Source organism: Trachinotus anak, unplaced genomic scaffold (assembly GCF_046630095.1).
Source record: "Trachinotus anak isolate AG129_WGS33_773 ecotype Australia unplaced genomic scaffold, CSIRO_AGI_Tana_v1 ptg000002l, whole genome shotgun sequence".
Lineage (NCBI taxonomy): Eukaryota > Metazoa > Chordata > Actinopteri > Carangiformes > Carangidae > Trachinotus > Trachinotus anak.
In genome coordinates this window covers 27,930,271-27,953,944 of record NW_027273853.1, presented here as the reverse complement: position 1 = coordinate 27,953,944, position 23,674 = coordinate 27,930,271, and the positions used below count along the sequence as shown (strand labels likewise).

The 23,674-nt window shown below is 41.5% G+C and overlaps 1 protein-coding gene across 2 annotated transcripts; it reads left to right on the top strand.

Annotated features, from left to right (window-relative positions):
- Positions 1–97: 97 nt before the first annotated feature.
- Positions 98–22,481, top strand: aass (aminoadipate-semialdehyde synthase). Of its 2 annotated transcripts, XM_071460013.1 has the most exons (24): positions 98–232; positions 1,521–1,750; positions 2,396–2,572; positions 3,891–3,975; positions 4,913–4,980; positions 5,162–5,308; positions 5,399–5,477; positions 6,136–6,263; positions 6,734–6,882; positions 7,382–7,504; positions 7,976–8,087; positions 8,313–8,372; positions 9,113–9,180; positions 12,758–12,879; positions 13,705–13,834; positions 14,457–14,567; positions 14,903–15,011; positions 15,898–16,038; positions 16,142–16,309; positions 17,415–17,510; positions 18,183–18,298; positions 19,671–19,759; positions 20,260–20,436; positions 21,162–22,481. In XM_071460013.1, the coding sequence occupies exons 2-24, from the start codon at positions 1,532–1,534 to the stop codon at positions 21,278–21,280; spliced, it is 2,793 nt and encodes a 930-aa protein (XP_071316114.1). In that variant the 5' UTR covers positions 98–232; positions 1,521–1,531; the 3' UTR covers positions 21,281–22,481. The 2 variants fall into 2 exon arrangements, with proteins under 2 accessions (XP_071316114.1, XP_071316124.1); XM_071460023.1 differs by lacking the exon at positions 98–232 and having other exon boundaries at positions 1,378–1,750; positions 21,162–21,419.
- Positions 22,482–23,674: the final 1,193 nt, after the last annotated feature.

The following is a 23,674-nucleotide window of genomic DNA, read 5'->3' as shown; positions in this document are numbered from 1 at the left end:
TAATCAAATAATGATTGCTGGCTGCAGCCTTACTGTTCTTCTGTGGATAAATACCTCTGTTTTCTGTGAGGTTCATTGCTTGACACAACGATGAACTGCAGCACGGAGCTTTATTTTGAAGGTGTGAGCGGAAGCGGGTCAGTGACTGCGGGGCTCGGCTCACCTCTGTGTGACTCTCCGGTGCTGTCGGTGAACCGTCGCCACATTTCCCCGTCAGGAGCCGGTCGGAAAGGTGGGTTCGATCCGGGATCGCATGCCGCCTATAACTGATCACTGTATCGATAACTTCCTTTCATGAGCGTGTGCATGCGAGGGGTCCCGTGTTGACCGGATCCCGGAACCGAAGCGTGTGGTGGGAGTGTAGGTTACAGCCACAGAGGAAGCCCGAGCTGGACCCCGCACAGAACTCCGTTCACTTTTTGAAGCATTTTAGGTCGGTGCCCTCGGGGTTCAGCGCCGACGGGGTGACGGCCGATGCGCGGCTTTGCTGTGGCTTTGCTGTGGCTTTTTGCACTGATCGGGTTTCATCACATATCAACATGCATGCAGTTTAATCTGTGGTGCTAAATCCTCTCTGCATTGAAGTGTGGTGCAGGGATTCATGGTTCTGTTCAGCATTTCTGAACAGTTTGGCAAAGTGCCCACAGTGAGTTCAGGTTTACAGTAACTTTCCGCTACTGGTTTCCAGCCTGGGGGTTGCGACCCCTCAAGGGCTCCCGAGGTAAACCTGAGGGGTCAAAAGACCTCGAGGAACAGTTTGACAATTTGAGATATTTGCTTATTTGCTTTCTTTGTAGTCTGTGTACTTCTGACCTGGTTCTGTCCAGCAGTAACAAAATCCACTTACCAGACACTTAAAAACTCACTAATTAACACATCATGAGTCTTTCTGTACAAAAAGCAAAGAGTTAAAACAGCAGTCTATAGTTTTATGGGGTTTATGTGACCAACTATGGTCAGAAATCTCACCTGACGTGTCCAAGAATGACGTGATATTTTATATAGATGAACTTGTTTGTGGTGTTTTGTACTTTGTGTTTTTTCTTGTTGCATTAGTGTATCTTAGTTTTTCTGGTCTGTCAAAACCACCTGTTCATCAGCAGCACTCTCCCAGCAGCAAACTGAGCTTGACCTCTGACCTCTCGATTCCCTGGACTGACAAGCATAGAGCTGCAACGATAGGCTGATGCAAAATGAATCAGCAACTATTGCTTCAATCATATAATTGTAATTTATTCATTTTTAAACTAAAACAGCCAGTTTTTTTGCAGGCTGAATAATTATTCAACTGATTGAGAAAATAATTGGCAGATTAATTGTTAATGAACATGATCGTTAGTTGCAGCCCTTGTACAGTATCTCCATGCTCCATGTCAGAGGGTCAAAGAATGATCCAAAGAAACTCACTGGCTCATTTTCCGTTTTAATTAAGAGTGATTTTGTTGGTTTGTGCCACCTCCTGGTGAGCGTGTGAAGTTCCTGCTCAGCAGTCTGTGGATCCATGTCCTTGTCCCGAGCAGGGGGTGAAGTCATGTTCAGACTCCTCAGTCACCAAGGTAAGCGGACGCGGAGCTGCCTCGCAGGCCAGCGGCGCCATGAGCACCACAGAGCCGTCGTGGCCATCCGCCGCGAGGACGTCAACCCCTGGGAGAGGAGGGCGCCGCTCGCCCCCCGCCACGTCAAAGAGCTGACCAACGACGGCGTCAAAGTCCTGGTCCAACCGTCCAACCGCAGAGCGATCCACGAGAAGGTGAAGCACTGATCCAAAGAAACAAACGTCTGCTACATTCAAATGTATTTGTTTGGAGGCTGATGTTCATGTGTTCTCCGCCGTGACGTGCACACTTTATACCAGCACTTCACCACTGGCACTTATCAGTGTGTTTTTATATTAGTTTATTCATTCATTCATTCATTCATTCATTATCCATACCACTTATCCTTTTAGGGTCATGGGGGGCTGCCATTGGGCGAGGGTGGGGTACACAGGTCACCGGTCTGACATATATAGACAAACAACCAATATCATTTCATTTTATATTACACTATATGCTTAAAGCTGTAAATAATATTGTATTGTATGTAAGTATATGTCAGCTGGGACTGGCTCTAGCCCGCATGACCCTGAAAGGATTAGTGCTGTGGCCGAATGAATCAATGAATAATATCGTCGTTGGTTGTAATATCTCGTGGGCTCCTCCCTTTTGATTATCGTCGCCCTGGAAACAAGCAAAACAGCGTGTTTTTAAAAATGCTGCAGAAAATTCAGGCTCAGGGTCTATAAACGATCTTCAGGAGCTCGTTGCACCAGTGGTTCAGTGTGTGCTGGTGTTGTTGTGTTGTGTTGTGTTGTGTTTCTGCTGGTGGACTCAGTCAGTGTACGTTATGGTTTCAGTACTACATGAAGGCCGGGGCCGTCATTCAGGAGGACATCTCGGAGGCGTCGCTGATAATCGGAGTGAAGAGGCCGCCGGAGGAGAAGGTCATCCCCAGAAAGACGTACGCCTTCTTCTCCCACACCATCAAGGCTCAGGAGGCCAACATGGGGCTCCTGGAGGACCTGCTGAAGAAGGTGAGAGCACTTAAAGGAGCCCTAAAACACCCTGCACTGGTCCTGACCATAAAAACTAACTTCTGTAGCCACATTTCAAAGGTCATCAGCAGATCTGTATTTAAAAAATAAACCCAATTTATTTATAAAGCACATTTAAAACAACTGGAGTTGACTGAAGAGTTGATGAAATTCAAAGAAATAACACAACGTGATATCAGCTGAAAGGAAACATGACATTTGAGATGACTTCACTGTCACACAGTCGGAGACAGACGAGGAACAGTGAAAAGTAAAGCCACAGAGAACGTGGGTTCTGAGTTCAACCTTAAAAAGGAGGGAGAACACTTCATTAAAAAGCGTGAACAGGTCCAAAGCGGTCGCCCTCTCCCCTTCGCCTCGACCAGGGGACTGCCGGGAGCAGCTGGCCTGGTTTGCTCCTGTTTCATTGTGAGGTGCTTCCATTTCCAACACCATGCACCTGGGTCAGAGGTCATCTTACAAACCTGCCCGTACACTCACATTCACAAACCACTGTGAATTCATAGTCAAGTCTATTCATGTAGCGTAAAATCGCAAGTTTGTCTCGAGGGCTGAACAAACTGTGGTGACCTGGTTACTGTGAACAGGTCAGTCATCAGGTTTCTCCCTGACCCACGACTCTTACTTTGTTTCACAGTGGTAATATTTTATTGAGGTTTAGGCTTCATCCTCCACCAAATGTCAGAAACATAAAGCAACAGTCATCCAACAAAAACAAACCCTGCTCTTTCCTGAGTTTCTTCTGTGGTAATTTAACACTAGTGTCTGATTGGCTGCAGCTGTGATCTACAACGTGCTCAGTAAGATCATGGATGAAGCAGAAAAGTCAAAAATCTTCTCAGTTTATTTTAGATTATTTTAGCTGATCATGTGATTTTATCTGCATCAGAGACAGAAGATGGTGTGTTGGTCCTGACCTCTTTTTTTTCTTACTCTTTGTTAGGTTTGTTTTTTTGTTGACTTGGACTCGAGGATGAACTGATTAGAATTTGGTCAAAGGTCACTGTTACTTAAAAAATACAGTTTTTGGCCATAACTGAAGAATTCATGTGGTAATAGGCTGGACTGGTTGGCTGAGGCACAAGTGGCCTGAACCAGAGCTACATACACAGCATTTACTGCCTAAGCTAATTTGTGTTGCTCCTCTATAGAGGGGCATTTAAAGTTTTAGCACAATAGTATAATGAAAGATATTTTATCAGATATTTAGAGACTCCTCTGTCTTCTTTGTTGTATCTCTGTGTATTTGATTTCCCTGCAGATTCAAACTCTAACAAAGGTCATTTTGTCTTTTCAGGAGGTTCGTCTGATCGACTACGAGAAGATGGTCGATGCTAACGGCTACCGGATCGTAGCGTTTGGTCAGTGGGCCGGTGTCGCAGGTAGGATGGAGGGTTTTGCAGTGGGCCAGTCAGGTCCTGGGACTGTTGTGAAAGAGTGTGACAGCAGCAGCTGTTGGGAAACTCATGTGTCAGCAGAGAGAAGTATCGCACGGTAGATGAGAGACATGCTCGCTGTTCAAACATCTCTGTTTGCTTGATGTGTGAATCAGCTGAACCTTCATCATCCGATCCGTCCGACCTGAGGCTGTTGAGTCAGACCTGTGTCGACATGACAAACAGCAGCTGAAATAAAACCTCATCCAGTCTCCTCTCTGATTGAATTTTACAGAGGAAAGGTTCAACAGAATAGAAACACAATAGAAACTCAAAGCTCCACAAAAGTCAGCAGCAACCATGAAGACCCACAACTCATGTTGACTCGGGTGTAGACGTAGCAGAACAGTAGAATCTGAATAAAGGTGGAATCAAGTTTATTGTTATATTGATTAAATACTGACATCATCAGTGGATCTGTGCAGTCTGACTTCACTTTAACTAAGAAAAGTCACATGACTTAAAAAAAAAAAGTCATCTTTTGTTTAACATTAACATTATTATTATTATTATTCTTTTTTTGTTTCAGATATTCAGACAGACAAGATTTTTTCAGACATTTTTGGGACATTTTATGAAAAAAAATGTACTGACAATTTTTTTGACATTGTACTTATGTTTTTTTTCTGGCATTTTATTAATATTTTTAAAACACTTTCTCAATATTGTCAGTTTTTTTTAAGATTCTTTTTTCTTTTAATTAAAATTTATGGGACATTTTATAAATTTTTTTGGGACATTTTATGAATATTTGTTCTATGAATAAGAGTTTTTGGATATTTAACTAATGTTTTTCTTAAAAATCTTAATTTTTGTGTATTATTTAGTGAATTGTTCAAGTTGTATTTAATCAGAGTTAACTTAACTTTGTTTTTTTTTGAAGGAATGATTAACATCTTGCATGGATTAGGGCTGCGCTTCCTGGCTCTGGGCCACCACACTCCCTTCATGGTAAGAAAAATAATTCTTCATTTGATAAATAAATTCTTTTATTTCACAGCGTTTTGTCCCTCGGCTTGATCCTGACGACTGTGAAGACCTGTTTTTATTTTGGCCTTAAATCTGACCTGAAACTTCCTGGTCCTCATGTGGCTCTCATCCTGTCTCTCTCTGTCTCTCTGCTTCTTCGCAGCACATCGGCATGGCTCACAACTACAGGAACGTCAGCCAGGCCATCCAGGCAGTGAGGGATTGTGGGTATGAGATTTCCATGGGGCTCATGCCCAAATCCATCGGCCCCGTCACGTTTTGTTTCACTGGAACCGGCAACGTCTCCAAGGTACGACAAGATTAAGCCCAGGACAATCAGGAGTGCAGAGAGGTATTTAGGGAAGCTGAGTCTCTGATGTGACTCTTTTCTGCCCTGCAGGGAGCCCAAGACATCATCAACGAGCTTCCTGTTGAATACGTCGAGCCTCATGAGCTGAAGGAAGTCTCTGAGAGTGGAGGTACGTCTGTCAGCTGGCTGATGACAGTAAGAGACGGGACGTCCACTGATGCTTGTAGTTAACTGTCTGTGTGAAGCTAAAGTTTCTCTGGAGTGTAGCAGCATCAAAGTTTTGAGGCTGAAGTTCACAGGAAAACTGTGATGAAACTGTTTATGATACTAAATGTGCCGACATTTATAAAACATCACACCACACACAGCAGCCAGGGACAAGTTTGAGGGTATGACCTGCACTGGAATTTAATCTTTCAAGGTTTGTGCAGCTCTTTGTATTTCCACCAGACTTTCACTGATGTCCAGTGTATTAAAGCACAGTAAAACCATTGTACAGTGTTAATTTATCACAGTGTAGCTTTGGGTCTGTCTTTAGTCTGATGATGTTTTCACCACCTTCTTGATCTTTGGGTTATTCAGCAGCATTTCTCTTTTAGTTTTGGGGCAAACTTGTAGGATTTCATTTTGGTCCACATTGATCTTTGAGAAATGATGGTTCGTCCATTTATTTCTTTCTAGAAGACACTTAAATTGTTTACCTTGTTGTTTTTGTGATTTATGTGAAGTGGCTGCTGCAACACTGCAGTTTCCCTTAGGGATTAATAAAGAAGTCCATCCATCCATGATCATTTCCAGTCTGTTGTTTTTCACCCTTTTCCTGTCAGATATGACCAAAGTTTACGCCACCGTCCTGAGCCGCCACCACCACCTGATGAGGAAGAGCGATGGCATCTACGACCCCATGGAGTACGAGATCCACCCGGAGCTGTACACCTCACACTTCAGGACCAGCGTGAGTTCAAACCACCCACCCCCACCCCCACCCTAAGCCCTGTTACAACACTCCTCCCGCCTGCTGCTGTCAGTCACTCAGGGGCCTTGTCCTCTCGCCTCAGTCAGCAGAATCAAACACGTGCTGCTTGGTTAGGTTGTGTTGATGTTTGAAAACACATGCCTCCGATTTTTCACAGCTGTTTAAGTTTGTGTTAAAATACTGGAGAAGCCAGTGCATCTACCTCATGGATAAAAGTGAAACAGGACAGAGAGGTTTTCTGAGTTCTTTGTGTTATTTACATTGTTGATTAATCTGCAGATAATTTTTTGATGAATGATTTGTTCTTTAAAATGTTTACGGTCTAAATGAAAAGTTTCATTTATTGGCACAGAAATGAGTCTTCAGGAACATTCGCTCACATTTATCACACCCTGAGGACGTCATCACCGTAAAAATGCTGTCATCTCTTTTTGTCGTTTGAACCACAGGTGGCGCCCTACACAACCTGTCTGATCAACGGTATCTACTGGGATCCCCACACCCCTCGACTGCTCAGGCGAATCGACGCCCAGAGGCTGATGAGACCTCCCAAAACCTTGTCTGCAGCCGGAGGGGGATCACCAGAGCTGCCACACAAGTAAGAGTGGGAGGTGTAGTCGGACTTACCCAGATCTCCTGCGAGCTAGTTTCCATCTCTGCTCAGGAAGATGAAGCATAGTTGAAGAACAGAAGTGTGTTTGCCTCAGTGAACTAACATCTGTTCACCTCTGTCTGTCTCGTGGCTAGATGTGCTGCTTTGAGAGCAAAGGGAGGAACTACCCAGTGTTTGTTTGGTGTTCCTATTAAAGTGCCTCTCCGCTGTTCGAGCATCCAGCCGTGTTTTTAATCACAGGGAAACAGATTTATTTCTTCATCAATAGAAGATGAGGGCCCTGCAGTCAGCCGCAGAACGACGCTCCTGACACTCGGAGGGCAGAGTGTCTGCTTTAGTTAAAGGATAAAAGTGCAGCGAAGTACCTGCTGCGTCTCCACAGAGGTCAAATGTCACATGATTATCTTCAGTCATGTGAACAGAGGGACAGTTGACCCTGTCGTTCTGCTCTCACCAGCACCGTCTCGTCTCTCTCTCTCTTCAGGCTGCTCGCCATCTGCGACATATCAGCTGACGCCGGAGGCTCCATAGAGTTCATGAACGAGTGCACCACCATTGATAAGCCTTTCTGTATGTACGACGCTGACCAGCACATAGATCACGACAGGTACGGAACAAACGCTCGTGACCTTTCTTAGGTTGTGTTAAAGATTCAGCTTCAGGTTTTTTTTTTCATCATTCCTACCAGCAGTTTTATTTATGATGTTCCAGTCACATTCTTATTTAAATAAAGTTTCCTGGTTAAATAGAAGAGTTATACTGACTTATACTGTCATTGTGATCTAAGTGTTTGTTTTGTGTAGCACAGACCGGCTGCAGAAGCTTCATGATGATGATTATTTACTGGTCTAAATTAAGGCCTATGAGTTGGTGGAGTTATGAGCGTTTGGCTCAATTACTGTTTTTTTTCCCTATTTTTTAAGTTCATAAAATAATATTTAACATCAGCATTAGCATCAACATTTAAATAAAGGTTCAGGGGTCACTTGTACCTAGTACACTGCCAAAGGAGTGTAGTTTAGGTGTAGTTACTGTTTATGTGTGTCATGGATGTACATGTTGTTTCTGCTCCCGGCAGCGTGGAGGGAAACGGGATCCTCATGTGCTCCATTGACAATCTTCCCGCTCAGCTCCCCATCGAGGCCACGGAGTACTTCGGAGACCGACTGTTCCCCTACATCTGGGAGATGGTAAGACATCTGGGTGTTGGGTGAGTTGCGAACAGCTGGTGGTGTCGTCGGGTTTCTGTCTCGCTCTCGTGCTGCTTTCGGTTTCTCCGCCTGATGTCGGGTGGAGTTTGCTGTTGGGGGAGTGCTGCGGCGGGTTTCATGTGGTGGACCGATCAAATGAAAAACCCCGACAGGTGTGTTTGTCAGTTTTTTTGTTTGATATATTCAGTGCTCTGTCATCATCAGCTGCCTTCAGACGCCAGCAGACCACTGGAGGAAGAGGACTTCAGCCCGCAAGTCAGAGACGTAAGTCATTTCATTTTGGTGGCAGCAAAATATTTCACTGTGTTTGCAACAGAAACATGTTGCTGCTGGTTTTAAATCTGCAAACTAGCAATTCATGATTCAGCAATTTATCTCATGACCTCCAGCTGATGAGAGCAGGTACCTCAACAAAATTGAAAACATGTTTTAGAGAATTTAGATGGAGGAAATGTGTTTTAATTATTACAACTTTGTTTTTGACAAATCAGGTATTGTCTGTCAAAACAGCAAAATTTGGCAAAACAGCTCTAAATAGTAATAGTAGTAATACCCATGATCCTTGGCTGCTGTCTCTGTGGAGAAGAAACTGGGAGTGAATCAGAGTGGCAGCGAATCGAAACGCTTTGTCGGCCGCCACTGTTGCTGAATTCATTCAAGTTAACCCAGAGATTAAAAGTGAATTAATTTAAGCTGCAGATTCTGAAATCAGTTTTCCAAACACTGTGACATTTAGCTTCCACCTGTTGTCTTACTTTGCAGTTAGGGCTGTCATGATATCAGATTCTCATCATCATGGCCAAAAGAATTCAGGATAACAATATTATAACATTATCTATAGAAAATTTAAAAAATAAAAATTCAGTCAAAACACACCAATTCAAAATGTACAATCTTCATTTATCTGTCAAGATTAATTTTACTCCTGTGCAAATGATTTTTAAAAAATGAATAATTTAGTAAAGTGTGTTACTTTTTAAAAATGCCTGTCTTTGTTCGTAAAGGCTGTCATCACCTCGAACGGAGTTCTCACGCCAAAGTTTGAATACATTGAAAAACTTAGAGAAAAAAGGTAAGATTTATTTCATAGTCTGTCTGTTCGTGTGTTATAAAGTAAGTCATCTGTTGTGTTTTGAATTTCAGACTTTATAGAAAGCATGCATTTGTGTGTTTGGGGATACTCTCGTATTTCAGCTTTTTTCTTATTTGAAAATTCATCTAAATGTAAAAATAACAAAAAAAAAAAAACAAAAATTACTTCCATCTGCGAGTTAATGCACCCAGTCAATGGATGACATGTCTAAAGATTACGAGACAGGTAACATTTAAACTCTGCTTCTCATGTGCTGATGTAGCTCACCTTTGTAAACTTCCTAACCTGCAGTGTTCGATAATTACAGTTCATAACAAGTTTTGCTATTGCTAGGTAGCTAATGTTAGCATTAACAGCTGTTTACTTACCAGTCTAGAAGGCATGTTGTGAGTTCAGCATCAAACTTTATTCCTTTACTCACCAACAATTGTGTCCAGTGGTGGAGAACAACCCTCTTGTTTTGCATCTATTTCTATCACTTCTTTTAATCTACTGAAGTTAGCATGCTAATGGGCTAGCCCGTGTTGGCAGTTTCTGATTCTGAGTCACTGTAACGTCCGGACTTCTTTGAGGAAAGTAGCTGCTCACAGGACGTATTATAACATCTTGTGTTGTAAATGTGATGATGGCTGAACTTACTGGTACGTAAACAGCTGTTAATGCTAATGTTAGCTTTGTAAACTTACAAGTAGCTCCTTCAGATTTTTAGTAACACTCCGTAGTTTCCTGTTTTTGCTGTTTCTCCTCCCTAACCTTTTTCAGCAGTTTGTGATGTTTTAGCGTCCTCCAGCCAGCAGAGCTGAAAGCTGGACGTGTAGCGACTAACCATCACCTTGTGGTTGTTCCTGCACAGCGCTGCCCTCTGGTGTCTGCTGTGCCCACCTGCCTCTGCATTAACACCTTGCATGGCTAGCGTGCTAATAGCTGCCGCTGCTAGCCAACCTCAGACGCTGGAGTAGGGATCGAGGGGTAGAAAAACATTTTCTTCTCTCCTTACACAAAAAACCGCCACCATCCCTTCTGTCTGTTTCGTTCCGTCTCCTTCTGGCATGTGATTTTTAAGTTGGGACACTCTGGGAAATCTCATTGTTAGCCGTCCTCATGTGAGTCTGATGAGAGGATGAATATCAGCTTACTTTCTGTGTGTGCCATACAGTGCTCAGGTCCTAGACGTGTGTAGCTTAGCTTAGCACAAAGATACTGCCGGCCTCTCTCCATCCTGTCTGTCAGAGAAAGTGTCTGGCACCTATTACAAAATAAAATTCAGCTTATTAAAGGCTGTTTATCTCCCAAGTGTTTGTGACTATGGTCCTTTACACTTGTTCCTGTAGCTAATGTGTAATCTACATGATGTTAGCTCCCTAGCTAATGTTAGCATCGAAAATCATTGTTGGGTTTGGGTTTTCACGCCCTGGACCTCCCTCTGCACTGGACTCACAGAGACTAATTCAATCCCCCCTGACTCCTCTGAGATTTCTAAAAATCGGAAAATCATTCATCTGCATGTTTTCAATTATTTAAAATCCCCAGCCGCGTTCTGTTCATTAAGTTTTATCTTTTTTTAAATCTCCTTTGAATAATTTCTAAATTCTGTGGATTGATTACACATTTCTCTTACAGCCCTCTCAGCTCATCTGCAGTGTCAGACGTTTTAATGAGCTTGTCAAATATATATTTAGGTACTGTAACAGTAATAATGTTTGTTTGTGTAGATTATTAACACCCAGGCTTGAAACAGCTGAGTGGAGCCTCGGTGTTTTTCACACTGAAGCGCTCTGCTCTCTCATATTTAGGCCACCTCAAAGACTTGATGAGTTTTCTTCCTAATTTGTCCTAAGTATCATTTTTCCAGACAAGCTATGCCACCAAATCTTAATCCTTTTGACTGAGCTGGGCTCCTTAAGATATGTAAACGTGGGGCGAAATCCTCCTGAGGGAACGTCTCTCTTTTCTTTTTTTAATTAAGAAGATGAGGCTCGGCGGCGGGCGGACTGCTGGTCAGTCGCGCTGTGACTCGTGCATGTGTGCAGTGTCGCATCCAATTAGGCCAAAGCTAACGAGTCTAGGGGTCTGACTCCTGGGGGATTTGAGGCGGGTGGTGGTGGTGGTGGGATATTAGTGCCACAGGTCACTCGGAGTGATGCCTCTATTATGGTGCTATTGTTGTTATGGTGTTAAAATAATCCAGCATGTTTAAAATCACACTTTTTAACTGAATCTGTTTGTTAGCAGAAGACCTCTCAGTTTAATTAAGAGGCTCTGAGAGCTGCCGCCCCCACATGGCTCTCATCCTCACTGTGGGTCACACATGGGACCGGGGCCTTGGACCAGACCTCAGTACTCTGTGTATACTGGATATGGATCGATGTCTCTAAAAGAAAGCGAGACTCTAAACTGAAATTTGAAGTGAATGCACATGGCACATTTTAAACATTTTATTCCTGAATAGATAATTAACTCATCACTTTGTTCAGTTTTTAATAATATTTAAGTAACTATAAGAAATTTGCAATATAAGTGAAGTTGTTACGAATGTTGGCCATGCACCTGATTACATAAAAAATATTTTCTTGGATGTAAGTTTGGTTTGTTAAAACTGTATTAAAAAAAACTTAAAATTAAGGTATTGATAGAATTATAGGTTTAATATTTAAATGAATGCTACTGGTATTTGTTATTTTAGTGTTACTTTAAGGTTACTGGTATTTGTAATTATTAAATCATAAAAATAATAGATATGAATCAATATATGAATGTGTCTAAATTAATCAAATATTATTTGTGCTACTGCTTTAATAAATAATAATTTTACAAACAGTTGAAATTTAACAAAGTACTAATTATATTATTATTATAAATATTATTAATTATATTTTACTTGAATTTACACATGAAAAAACTTTCCCCATGGAAAAATTAAGATCTAGTCAAATATAATTTCAGATAATTCACACATGAGCTGTAAGACATCACATGTGAAACCAGCAATTTGACATGAATAAAATTACATTTGAAACAACATCTTAAAAGATACAGTTACAATTCTACAATGTGCTTTTTTTTTTTGTAGTACAACAAATAGCCCTGATGGTGATACAACAGTTTATAGTTTTTGTACTGAAAAGAAAAACTCAGGAAATTTACAGATTTGATTTTTTTAAAATATTTTTTTAAATTAATTTGTAAATTATTTATTTATTTATTTTTGGATGACTACCTCCGCATGTACAGTCTCGTCTACATTGAAAAGATATTTGAACAGAATTAATCTCTTCTCCCCTTTGTTTAGTAAATGCATTTTGTGATGAATAGCGTCAGAGAGTAGAGACACAGTGTCAGTGATAAAGTAGATTAGTCTCCCAACTAGAGATGTTTAATCCTGAAGACATTACACTGTTTGAATGTATCTGTGTAATGAACATCCCGACTTCCTCTCTGTTGTTTCCATCTGTGGCTCAGGATTTAACATCCCGGCCTTCAGACACTTGGATGGAGACACAGCCCTGAGCTGCAGTGGTGTGTGTGTTTCTGACTCGGTGTGTCTGATGTCGTTCAGGGAGAAGGCTCAGATCATGAAGAAGACTGGGATGAAGCGAGTTCTGCTGCTGGGTTCAGGATACGTCTCCGGACCTGTTGTCGAGTATCTGACTCGCGATGAGAGGACCCAGGTCACTGTGGGTGAGTTTGATTTACAAACTCGTCAAAGTCATGACTGATACTTCAGCGTTAAATGTCTTAGAGGTTTTCGTTTGACCGATTTAGAGCGAGTTCTCCCTGACAGAGGCTGCTCTCACAGCCAGACTGATAAATATTGAATAAACAAAGGTTTTCGTGTCGTCTTACCTGAACATATGATAAGAGCCACTTGAACTGTTGGTGTTGCTCTGGTCCAAAGCTGGAATTTAGTTATTACTGTGGTTACAAATGTCAGTGGGATTTTGAATGAGGTTTTCTTATTCTGGACCAGATTGTGAAAGGTCTGGTTTCACTCCGGCTCTCTACACCAGTCACTTACAGGCCGCAACATAAACTCACTGAACACTGGGTAGTTCCTCCATTTTCCCTCAAAACAGACTCGATTTTTTGTGACATAGACTCCACCAGATGTTGGAAACTTTCCTCTGAGACTCTGGAAGTTCCTGCTGGAAGTTTCCGTTAGGAGAGGGTGAACTGTGCATTTATGCATTGCACTGCTGCCACATGCCGATAGCTGATTGGACAATGAATTGCACATGAATCAGCAGGTCAACAGGTGTTCATAATAATAATAATAATAATAATAAAGTGTTTGGTGAGTGTATACCAAGTGCCTTCAGTTGTATATGTGTGCCTACCTTTTCCAGTCCTGTGGCGTTGGCGTCAGTTCGTTTAGGTTAACAATTAGACACAGAGAGAAGCTTCAAGGACAAGGATCATCATTGAGTTCTTCGCTATCTGCAGCACGCCATATTTCTTGCATTTGTGTTTTCATTGTTCTCCTGTCGTGTTTGTGTTTGTGCTCAGCGTCGGTGCTGCTGAGGCAGGCAGAGGAGCTGGCAGCCAAATATCCCAACACCATCCCCGTCATGCTGGATGCCACCAGCCAAGAGGGACACCTTGACTCTCTGATCCAAGACCATGACTTGGTCATCAGGTACCGTCCTCGCTGCAGTCACACTGACACTGACAAAATATACAGTTATACAAACTGTTAAACATGTGGGGGCAGGGATGGAAAGGTAAACATATCTGAGGGGAGGGTGGTTAATTGTAATAAGCTCTAAATGGACACTGTTCCACACACAGGGCAGCTTCCTTTTTAATGGACCCAATTATTTTCAGGGATTGTAGTAGTAACTAACACTTCTTCCATCCCTACAATTATTACAACATTGTTCAGGTCTTTCTTTGAAATATCCAAGTAATTTACAGCTAAATACCAGGAAATATGTAGGAAATTAAGAGCAAAGTTTCCAGGAAATTAGGTGGAATGTACAGGTACTATAAAATAAAGTGTTACCCAAAGTGGTTAATCAGATTCACTTGATCAACCCAGGAGGTGCTGCCTGTTTTCTTTATGATAGTTAATCAATGCTGTTACTTCTGTGTCCCTGAGAGGCTCTTATGTTCATCGCAGGGATGAAGACTGGACAACTCAGGCTCAGTTTGTCAGGCTCAGCTCTGCATCGTCAGACTAGGCTCAGCTTTTATCAGGCCACTCGATATAAATCCGTCAGCTGTCTGTCCCGACCTCATCCTCTCCCTCTGCTCCTCAGCATGCTGCCGTACGCGTTTCACCCGCTCATCGCCAAACAGTGCATCAAGAGGAAGGTGAACATGGTGACAGCCAGCTACCTGAGTCCTGCCATGAAGGAGCTGCAGAGCAGGTGACGACCAACTACACAACAGACACCGATAAAACAGGATTCATGAAGATTTCATCATTATTACAACTTGGCTCTTAATTTCATAGTTTGTCCATTATTCAAATCAGTAATAATAACAACACTGTGCAGTTACAACATGCATTCAGTCGTAATTTAGAAAAATAATTATAAATGTTTTACTTTTGCTGCAGTTTTCATATAATATGATATAATTTATTTATGGATTACTCACAGAATAAATCCAAAGGATAATTCCTATCCCTGATTAAAGTAAAACTGTGTGTGTGTGTGTGTGTGTGTGTGTGTGTGTGTGTGTGCGCGCGCGCGTGCGCCAGTGCGGAGGAGGCAGGCATCACCATAGTGAATGAGATGGGCCTGGACCCGGGTATCGACCACATGCTGGCCATGGAGTGTATCGACCAGGCCAAAGCTGACGGCTGCACTGTGAGTCAGCACACACTCTCACTGTGTGTGTGTGTGTGTGTGTGTGTGTGTGTCATAATGATTGTTTGAACACATGTAGGCGGAGGCTCGCTGGCTGTCGTATTGATCCGTGAAACAGACTGACTGGACATGAGTCCACATGTTCCTGAGAGCTGAATTTCACACACTCACACATGAGGTGATGAGTTATGTTTGCTCCTTAAAACAAAAAACAGAAAACAACCTGAAAAAGACCTGAGAACATTTACATCTGTTTCTATAAGGCAATAAGGACTTGATTTAATTCAGGTTCTGACAGGACCACGTCAAGCAAAAGCCACAATGATGAGTGAAAATGGTGGTTTTGGTTATTGATTAGTGATTACAGTGAAGCCTGTTGAGTCAGTTATAGATTTACTGTCCTGTGACAGTATAGACATGACACATTAACACAGGTTTTTGTCTCTTCAGTTGGAGCCTGAGTGTTGAAGTCACATCCTTCCTGTACATCAACAATTATTCACCAAGTCTGTTTCCATTACAATTTGTCGCAGCTTAATTTTTCATTTACATCTCAACCATGCGTAAAAACTTTCCTATGGTATTTCAGCATTTTTTGTGGTGTTTTACACCTGTGTGTGCACATAACAGTGTGAGAAGAGAGGCTGATTTTGCAGGTGTTGGATTTACCTTTTTTCACTTCAAAAAAAATATGGAATTTACCTTCACAAAATTACGTAGTTTTTAGTTTTGTTGTTCACTTTCCTAAATGTTAATATTTACATGTAACTTAAATCTGTTTTAATAAATCACCAAACAACACATAAACTGCTTTAAAATGACACCTCCGTTAAAAACTGACTTGACAGAAAAATTAAAAGAGAGTATCAATAACGGTGTTGTTCAGGTGGAGTCCTACAGCTCGTTCTGCGGTGGTCTTCCTGCTCCTGAATGTTCAGACAATCCTCTTCGCTACAAGTTCAGCTGGAGTCCATACGGTGTCCTCCTCAACACCATCAGCCCCGCCATCTTCCTCAAAGACAACCAGGTACAGAGGCCTTAAAGGGTCGTCAATCAGTGATGATTTTGTGATTCCAGCACCTTCAATCAGGAAGAAAGAAACTGACTCTGTGTGTTTGCGTCTTCTCCAGGTGGTGAGCATCCCGGCCGGTGGGTCTCTGATGGACTCCACCATGTCGATGGACTTCCTACCCGGTTTCAACCTGGAGGGATTTCCCAACCGTGACAGCACCAAATACGCCGAGCCGTACGGCATCCAGAGCGCACACACACTGATCAGAGGAACACTGCGCTTCAAGGTACAGAAATATTCTGGCTGTCATCACAGCAACAATAAGGTTCTGTAAACGATTGTCACTGCCACTACGTGTTGCACTAGCAGCTCAGACCAAAACAAACGCTTCGTCGACCACAGCCTCCCCTCCCTTCACGTTCTCAGTCAACACGGTGTTATGGAGAATGGTGAAAGTGTCACTAAACACACAACAAGAAGCACAACTGAATAAATTTACCCTGTGTACACGAGAGCCAGCAAAAAGCTATGTAACCACAACTGTTAGCCCACACTAGCATTGCCGTGATAGTTGACGGTTAGCCAGCTAGCAATAGCGACATTTGCTGAACACAAGTCTGCTAAAGTCATCATGCTACTGCAGTCGTCACTAATGAAAACAGACATTTAACGTTTTGTAGCATGAAGTTACTGACACATGGAGGAGAAGAGAACCAGCTCTGACTCCAGCTGGAGCCTTTAGCAGCTCGTGGGTTCTCCACCTCAGTAAAGACAGAGCAGTACTAGATCCACAGTCAGACTGGGAAAGAAATTCAAGCCTTGGACTGATCCACTGGGACCGTCCAGCACAAATGACACTGATGGAGCTGGTAAAGACGCTGATGGAGCTGGTAAAGACACTGATGGAGCCGGTCAAAACTTAGTCCTTTTAGCCTTTTTAGAAGAAGAAGTTGTTTCTTCAGTGAAGGAAATTCTGGAAGGCCATCTTACCTGTGGGCGGTGCCTGGGGAGGATCAGCGGTTTAACAGGAGGGACTCACATACACACATACGTGCACTAACACACACACGCTACCAGACCGGCTACAAAAACAAAGAACAGAGAAACTTGGATTACAGCACACACAGAGGGGGTGTGGCCATTATTCAACTGTATCCTTCCATAGAAAATAGTTGTTTGCTGCTGTTACTGTTTAAAATCTCGTTTATAGAGGTATATTTTCTAACAATGTTGTCAGGGAGTTCATCACATGCTTCCCTGCAGATCCAAATCAAACTGAAACGAAACAGTTTATACAATTCAGACACAGTAGAATCACAAAAAAATCTCACCATAAACTTCTGTTTGCTGTGTTCATTGTGATTGAGTTGAGCTCTTGTTCTGTCTTACAGGGCTTCTCCAAGGCCATGAGTGGTTTTGTCAAACTGGGTCTGATAAACAGTGAGCCTTGTCCCATCCTGCAGCCCACTTCATCTCCTGTTTCCTGGGTAAGAACCTCAGCTGAGGGTCCTTTCAGGTGGGATCATGAAAACACTGAAACATGTGGCTGAAAGGCAGTCGAGCTGTGCCTCCCGCTTCATTCTCCCGTCTGCCATTCAGTTTGTTAAAATGAGCTGTTTTTGCAGCTCGTCCACTTGAAGTGTCCGACTGTGGTGGTGGGTTTGAAGAGTCTATTACTGTCAATAGCTGCTTGTCAACATCAAGGCTGATGTGAGCCGAGGCTTTCTGACATTGAGAGTTTACAGCAGATAACGTTTGTCATCTTTTATCCTTTAGAGATGAAAGAGAAAGAGCTGCATGTTCAGAAATCAAAAGATGATAAGCAATTTTAAATCCTGCCCCACATCTGTCTGAAAACATTCAATAAAATCTCTTTTTTATCTAGAAACAAGCAACAAAGAGAAATAAATAAACAGTGGCACACCTGCAAAATGTAGCCTTGAAGCCCCTTAAAAGGTTCATGTAGCCATTTCTAAAAGTGTGTAATCTCTATGCATTAAAAGAGCACAGTTAAGGAGATGAAACTAAGACTCTAGGAGACAGACTGGGAGCTATAACAAGGAGTTTAAGGAGACAAACTAGGAGTTTTAAAGTGGTGATGGTCTTAGAAGTGTGGAGGACCTGAAAAGAGAAACTGATCTGCTGTCCCCTCTCTACAGAAAGAGCTCCTCTGTAAGCAGATGGGATTGTCCTCTTCCATGTCCCATGATGCCTTTGAAAAAGCCGTATACGAACACATCGACAAGGACGACTTCAGGATGGACACGCTGAGATGGTGAGAGAACAAGGACGGCTGTCGGGCTTCCACCAGTCGCCCATGTCTGTCAAACATGCGTCTAGCGGTCACATTGGGGGGGGGGGTCTCTGTCAAAAACCAGCATCAAAACTGAAACATCAGGGAAACATCTGTAGAGCTTCAGACAAGCAAAACAAAAAAAATCTCTTCTTTACTCTGAGAAAAATGCGTTAACAAACATATTCTGATTATTTACAGTCCGGTATTTACATTCAAACCAATGTAGTAGTCTGCAATTTAATACATTTAAATATGTGATTTAAAGTGAATTTAACTACATCAATCATGAAATCCACTGATCAAAAAACTGAGGTGGCAGCTTTAGCAACAGTTTGTTCCATCGTCACGGCATGTAGCTACTGTCTCATTAGTTATGTTGAGATGTTGGTCCAAAATAGATGTTTTTTTTTAAATACAGATAACAGCTAGGAAAAAATCAATAAGGAAATTTGCTGATTGTCTGTCTCATCAACGAGCTTTAAACCAAGTTACTAAAAATGCTGTTTAAAGTCTACATTTCTATAATATGATGCTTTTTAATATTCTAAAACAGATGCCAAAAAGTCTTTGATGACTTTTGACCACGTGCTTTGGGTTTTTAAGGCCAGATGATGGTCGGGTGTTTGTGCTCCTACTCAGGCCAGGAAGTGAGTTTTAAAAGTCTTACATGTCAACAGTTCTTCTGTCCCGCTTTCTGTTGAACAGCTGATTATTTGCTCCTAACAAACAGTCCAAATCCTGCAGTTAGTTGTTTGGATGTCCATTTGTCTGTGCAGCGGGGCCCTGAGCGGGGGAGGCAGATGTGATGTGTGCTGCTCTTCAAAGTTAGCATCAGAGCTGTGGATGGCGAGCTGAGAGCAAGGCCATGGCTGCTCCTCCTCTCCGCACTTTTCACTTCCCTCCTTTTTGAGCGTACTGTAAGTGGCGTAGCATGCACACTCCTCAGTTTAAATCAGCTTTTCCAAGGGTGTCTTCAGACCAAGGCTCTGTGCCGGCATTGTTGTGCTGCTGCCGGCGGTGAAGGGAAGAGGGCCACGCTAGCATTGAAACATAAATTCCTTTGGCGCTGAACTGTTGTAAACATTCCATCTCTGCCTTTAAAAGGGTAAAAAGCCAACGTGCTCACAGCTTAAATTGAATGACTTGTTGTTCATTTATTCAATTCACCAGCAAAGCAGCGACAAAAGCAACTGCTCATCTCTTTAGATTTAGCCAAGGATGTGTGGGCTGTGGGCTGCAGTGCTGCTGGGGTGTTGAAGCTGAGTAATTTTCCTCTAAAGCTTTTATGACGGCTTTGTGAAGGTTATTTTATTGTGAGGGAAAAGTCTTTTTTTTGTCTCTCTGTGTTCAGGTTTGGGATGCTGAGCGACGAGTCGGTGCCTCACGCTGAAAGTGTTCTGGCCGCTCTGGCAAAACATCTGGAAGCCAAACTGTCATTTGGTGAGAAACTTATTTTATTACCATTAATCAGAAGAATGGGAGAACAAAATATGACTGGGGGTGTCCACAGGGCTTGAAAAGTCTTACAAAGCATTTTTTATTATATTTAAATATCGTTCGGTTCATTCAACACCAGAATACAATAAAAAATACCAGTCGCAATATTCTATAGCCCAAGTTAATGTTTTAAATGACATTTAATTGATTATCAAACAGTTCATAGCTAATTTTCTGTTGATTGACAAATCAATTAATCGTCTAATTGTTTCAGCTCTTATAAACTGCTGTGAAATACAGATATCTGATGTCAGTAAATCCATGTTCTTGGTAAACAATTCCAGTCACTATCATTCCCACTGGTTTTCGTTGATATTATTCATATGCAACATGTATTATTACTGTGAGACAGATGTTAAATGTCCTTCTATTTGGTATTAAAAAGGTCGTCAAAACTTGACCACAAACCCTGCTAATACTAATAACTTGTGTTCCATGTTCAGATAAGGGTGAACGAGACATGATCATCATGAGGAATGACGTGGGGCTTCGCCACCCGACGGGCGAGCTGGAGACCAAACACATCAGCCTGGTGGTCTACGGCGACCCCAGTGGTTTTTCTGCCATGGCCAAGACTGTAGGATACCCAGCAGCCATTGCTGCTCGCATGGTCCTTGATGGTCAGTAAATGTCACTCAGGAAGGTTTTTGGTTTCAGTCAGTCAAATTGAAGTTTTGAAAAAATGAATAAATAATCAAATAGCACACAGTCTTCTGACTGATGCAATGTTTGCAAACAGTTTTTGTGAAACAGGCTCCTGGACTACAAGTTTGGTTGCCAACTTGGAAGTCACTATGATGTTGCTATTTGAGTAGTTCAGATTTTCATTGTCCCGAAAAACATAAAAAGAATAAAAACACAATGAGACAATAGAAGTGTGAATACTAGACAAGCAAAACGATGAACTGGGTATCCTGAGTTTTGTATCTCAGACCAGCTACAGGATTTGTTTTCTTTAAATTTGACCAGTGAGTCTATGAAGCTAAAATTAGTTTGTCCTTTCAGGCCGTGTTCACTGATGCATAACCTTCAATATGTTCTAGAATAATCTGAAGCAAGCCTGTGAATCTGATGTCAGTTCATGCTGTCAGTCAGCATGTGAAACCAACATTAGTTTATCCCGTGCGTTTGTGAATCCAAAGTCAGTCAGTCTGTGAGGCTAACTTTAGTTTGGTCTGTCAGGCTGTGTGCGTAACCTTCTGTATGTTCTTAGATGAACTGAAACAAGGGGCTGCCTGAAAGTACAAAAGGGTGTTTTAGTGATTTTCAGATCTAAGGTTAAAGACGTGAGATAAAGTTACTGAGCTGTAGGTTGAAACTAAACCCGTGCGTTTGCTCCCTGCAGGTGACATCAGTACAAAGGGTCTGGTGCTTCCGATGACTAAGGAGGTCTATGGGCCGGCGCTGGCCCGGCTGAAGGAGGAAGGACTCCATTTCATGTCCAAAAACACCCTGGAGGAGTAGAGCTGAGCCTCCGGAGAGAGCTGACAACTTCCTATAAATCCTATTCAACAACTCCAGAGATAATGTACAAAATCCACACACTATTAGCTGCCTTTTCACCCACCAGCTACTGATCAGCACAGTTATTTTTGCTGTTTAAATGACACTTTTACAATTTGATGATGCTTTAAAAACATGTTTGTTAGTTTTAGGTCAAAAAGCTGAAAAGGCAGCTAGTGATGATGTTCAGTGATATTAAGGTTATTATTAGCAGTTACTTCAGTTTGGCTAAATTTGCATCTGCATCTGAATTTGAGTCTGTGCCAAGCCGAAATCACTTTTTCACTGGTGTTGACTGTTTCAGAGAAAATTTCTTCTGTGAAGATGTGTGAAAGGTCGACAGATCAAACACTATTTTAGGCATTAGAAATTTAAAGCATTAAAAAACACAAACATTGGCTCATTATACCAATAAAACTACGGTAGAAACGAGGTCTGACTGGGACTTGAGACTACATTTCCCACAGACTGTCACCTTTTAAAAACAAAATCAAAAGAGAAGCTTGTTTGTAGGCTAACTCGGATGTTAGCATCACTCTGGTTCCTAGACAAAAAGCCAGTGGGATTTTTACATGAGTACTGGAGAAAATAAGTTAACAAAAGTGACAAACAAAAGTTTATGATGCATGATTTTTGGAGCTTTAATACAATCACCAGAAGTAAAGCGCTCATGTTAGGCTATAAACAAGCTATGCCACTGTTGGATGACTTCAATGTCATGTCTTGAGCTTGTGTTGACCGCAGACCTTATTTCAACCATCTAACCAAAAACCATTTAATAAAAACAATAGACTTCAGGATGAGGCAGCCAGAAGGGCTAAAATGTGAATTAATTTCTGGGTTTTAGGACCCGCTCGTGCACCACTCTATGTCCAGTGAACAATCAGTGATGAGTCAGACATGTTTTATTAACCCTTGTGCAATCACAAATCTGCAAAGTTTTGTAGTGTCGGTCGATTAGAAATCAGCAAAGCCGTTAAAGGTTTTAGTGTTTTAACTCCGTATTCCCCTGAAATGTCTGTATTTACTAAAAATCTAACAAACGAGCACAATACTGCACTCACCATGGAAGTGTGATGAATGTCAGCTGGGAGGACACCACCTCAGTGACAGACGGCTTCAGTGCTTTTACAAGAACATGCTAACGGTTCTCACCCACCGTGCTGGAGGAGCGGAGAGCAGCTGCTACCGATCATGTTCAGCTGGTTTGTACAGGATCATGAGTATCATTTTATTTATTTTTTGGTAAGAATTTATGTTATTGTAGTGCTTCAACAATATATTTGGATTTAATTATCTCCCAAATTACCTAAAATGATGATGATAACAGTAAAACATCACTTGACATGAACAAGAGCAGCTCAAAGTATGAAAGCAGTATCTAATGACCACCACTTAATTATCTTGTTAAGTTGAGATTTTTAGTTTCTCCTGCTTGTGCAGAAAATATAACGAAGTCGCCAAGTGGAGGATCAGAAGATTAGTGATCATCAAAATCAAAAACACAAAAAAACTTTTGCCATCTGAATAATTTGAAATATTATTCCATTAAAATTGTAAACATAAAGGCTAGGGTTATGTCAGTGAAACAAAATAATAGTTAACTGAGTATTTGACTGTTAAAGCTAATGTTAATGCTAGCTAGCTGCTAGCTCGCAACTGATGGACTAGCTAATAACTGACATACGGCTGGTAGAAAGTAGAGTAGTCAAAATCTGTTAGTAAATCTTTTTACATACATCATATTAAGATTTTGACTTTAAATGTTTAAATGCTCTGAATCAGGATTCAGAATTAACATTAATGTTAGTTTGTCTTGTCATTTTGTGAAGCTAACATTAGCTTGTCCGGTGTTAAGCTAACGATAGTTTCTTCTATAAGTCGCTGAAGCTAATGTTACCTCAACAACAAAAGCAGACAGCCGCTAACAGTATCATTTTATAGATTTACAGCTATAAGAACATTTGAAGTGTTTTTTTAATGTACATTATATATCAACAATTCTAATTTGTCCTATGAATAGAAGTGTGAACACTTGTGTGTTATAAAACAAAGCTAAACAGGGGGACTTAGTGTCACCTAACTGCAGTTGGCAGCATTATCATTACACGTAACATCATTTTTTAATGCCATGATTTCATTTGAATGGAGTAAAGTCATTTTATCTGATTATTTTCGTGCAAAAACAAGAACTGTAAATGTAAGTATGATTAATGCAAACATATCTTGTTTTATACCAATAAATATTATTGTTTAGAAAAATCAAAATTCAATGAATTTCAAATCATCCTATGGGATACTATCACAAAAATAAATATGAGCAGTACAAGTAAATTATCTTTGGAATATTATCTG

Coding starts and splice junctions, on each gene's coding strand:
- aass (XM_071460023.1), top strand. CDS start 1,502: ATGTCCTTGTCCCGAGCAGGGGGTGAAGTCATGTTCAGACTCCTCAGT. Junction 4,981..5,161: donor GCCACCACACTCCCTTCATG/GTAAGAAAAATA, acceptor GCTTCTTCGCAG/CACATCGGCATGGCTCACAA. Junction 15,012..15,897: donor CCAAAGCTGACGGCTGCACT/GTGAGTCAGCAC, acceptor GGTGTTGTTCAG/GTGGAGTCCTACAGCTCGTT.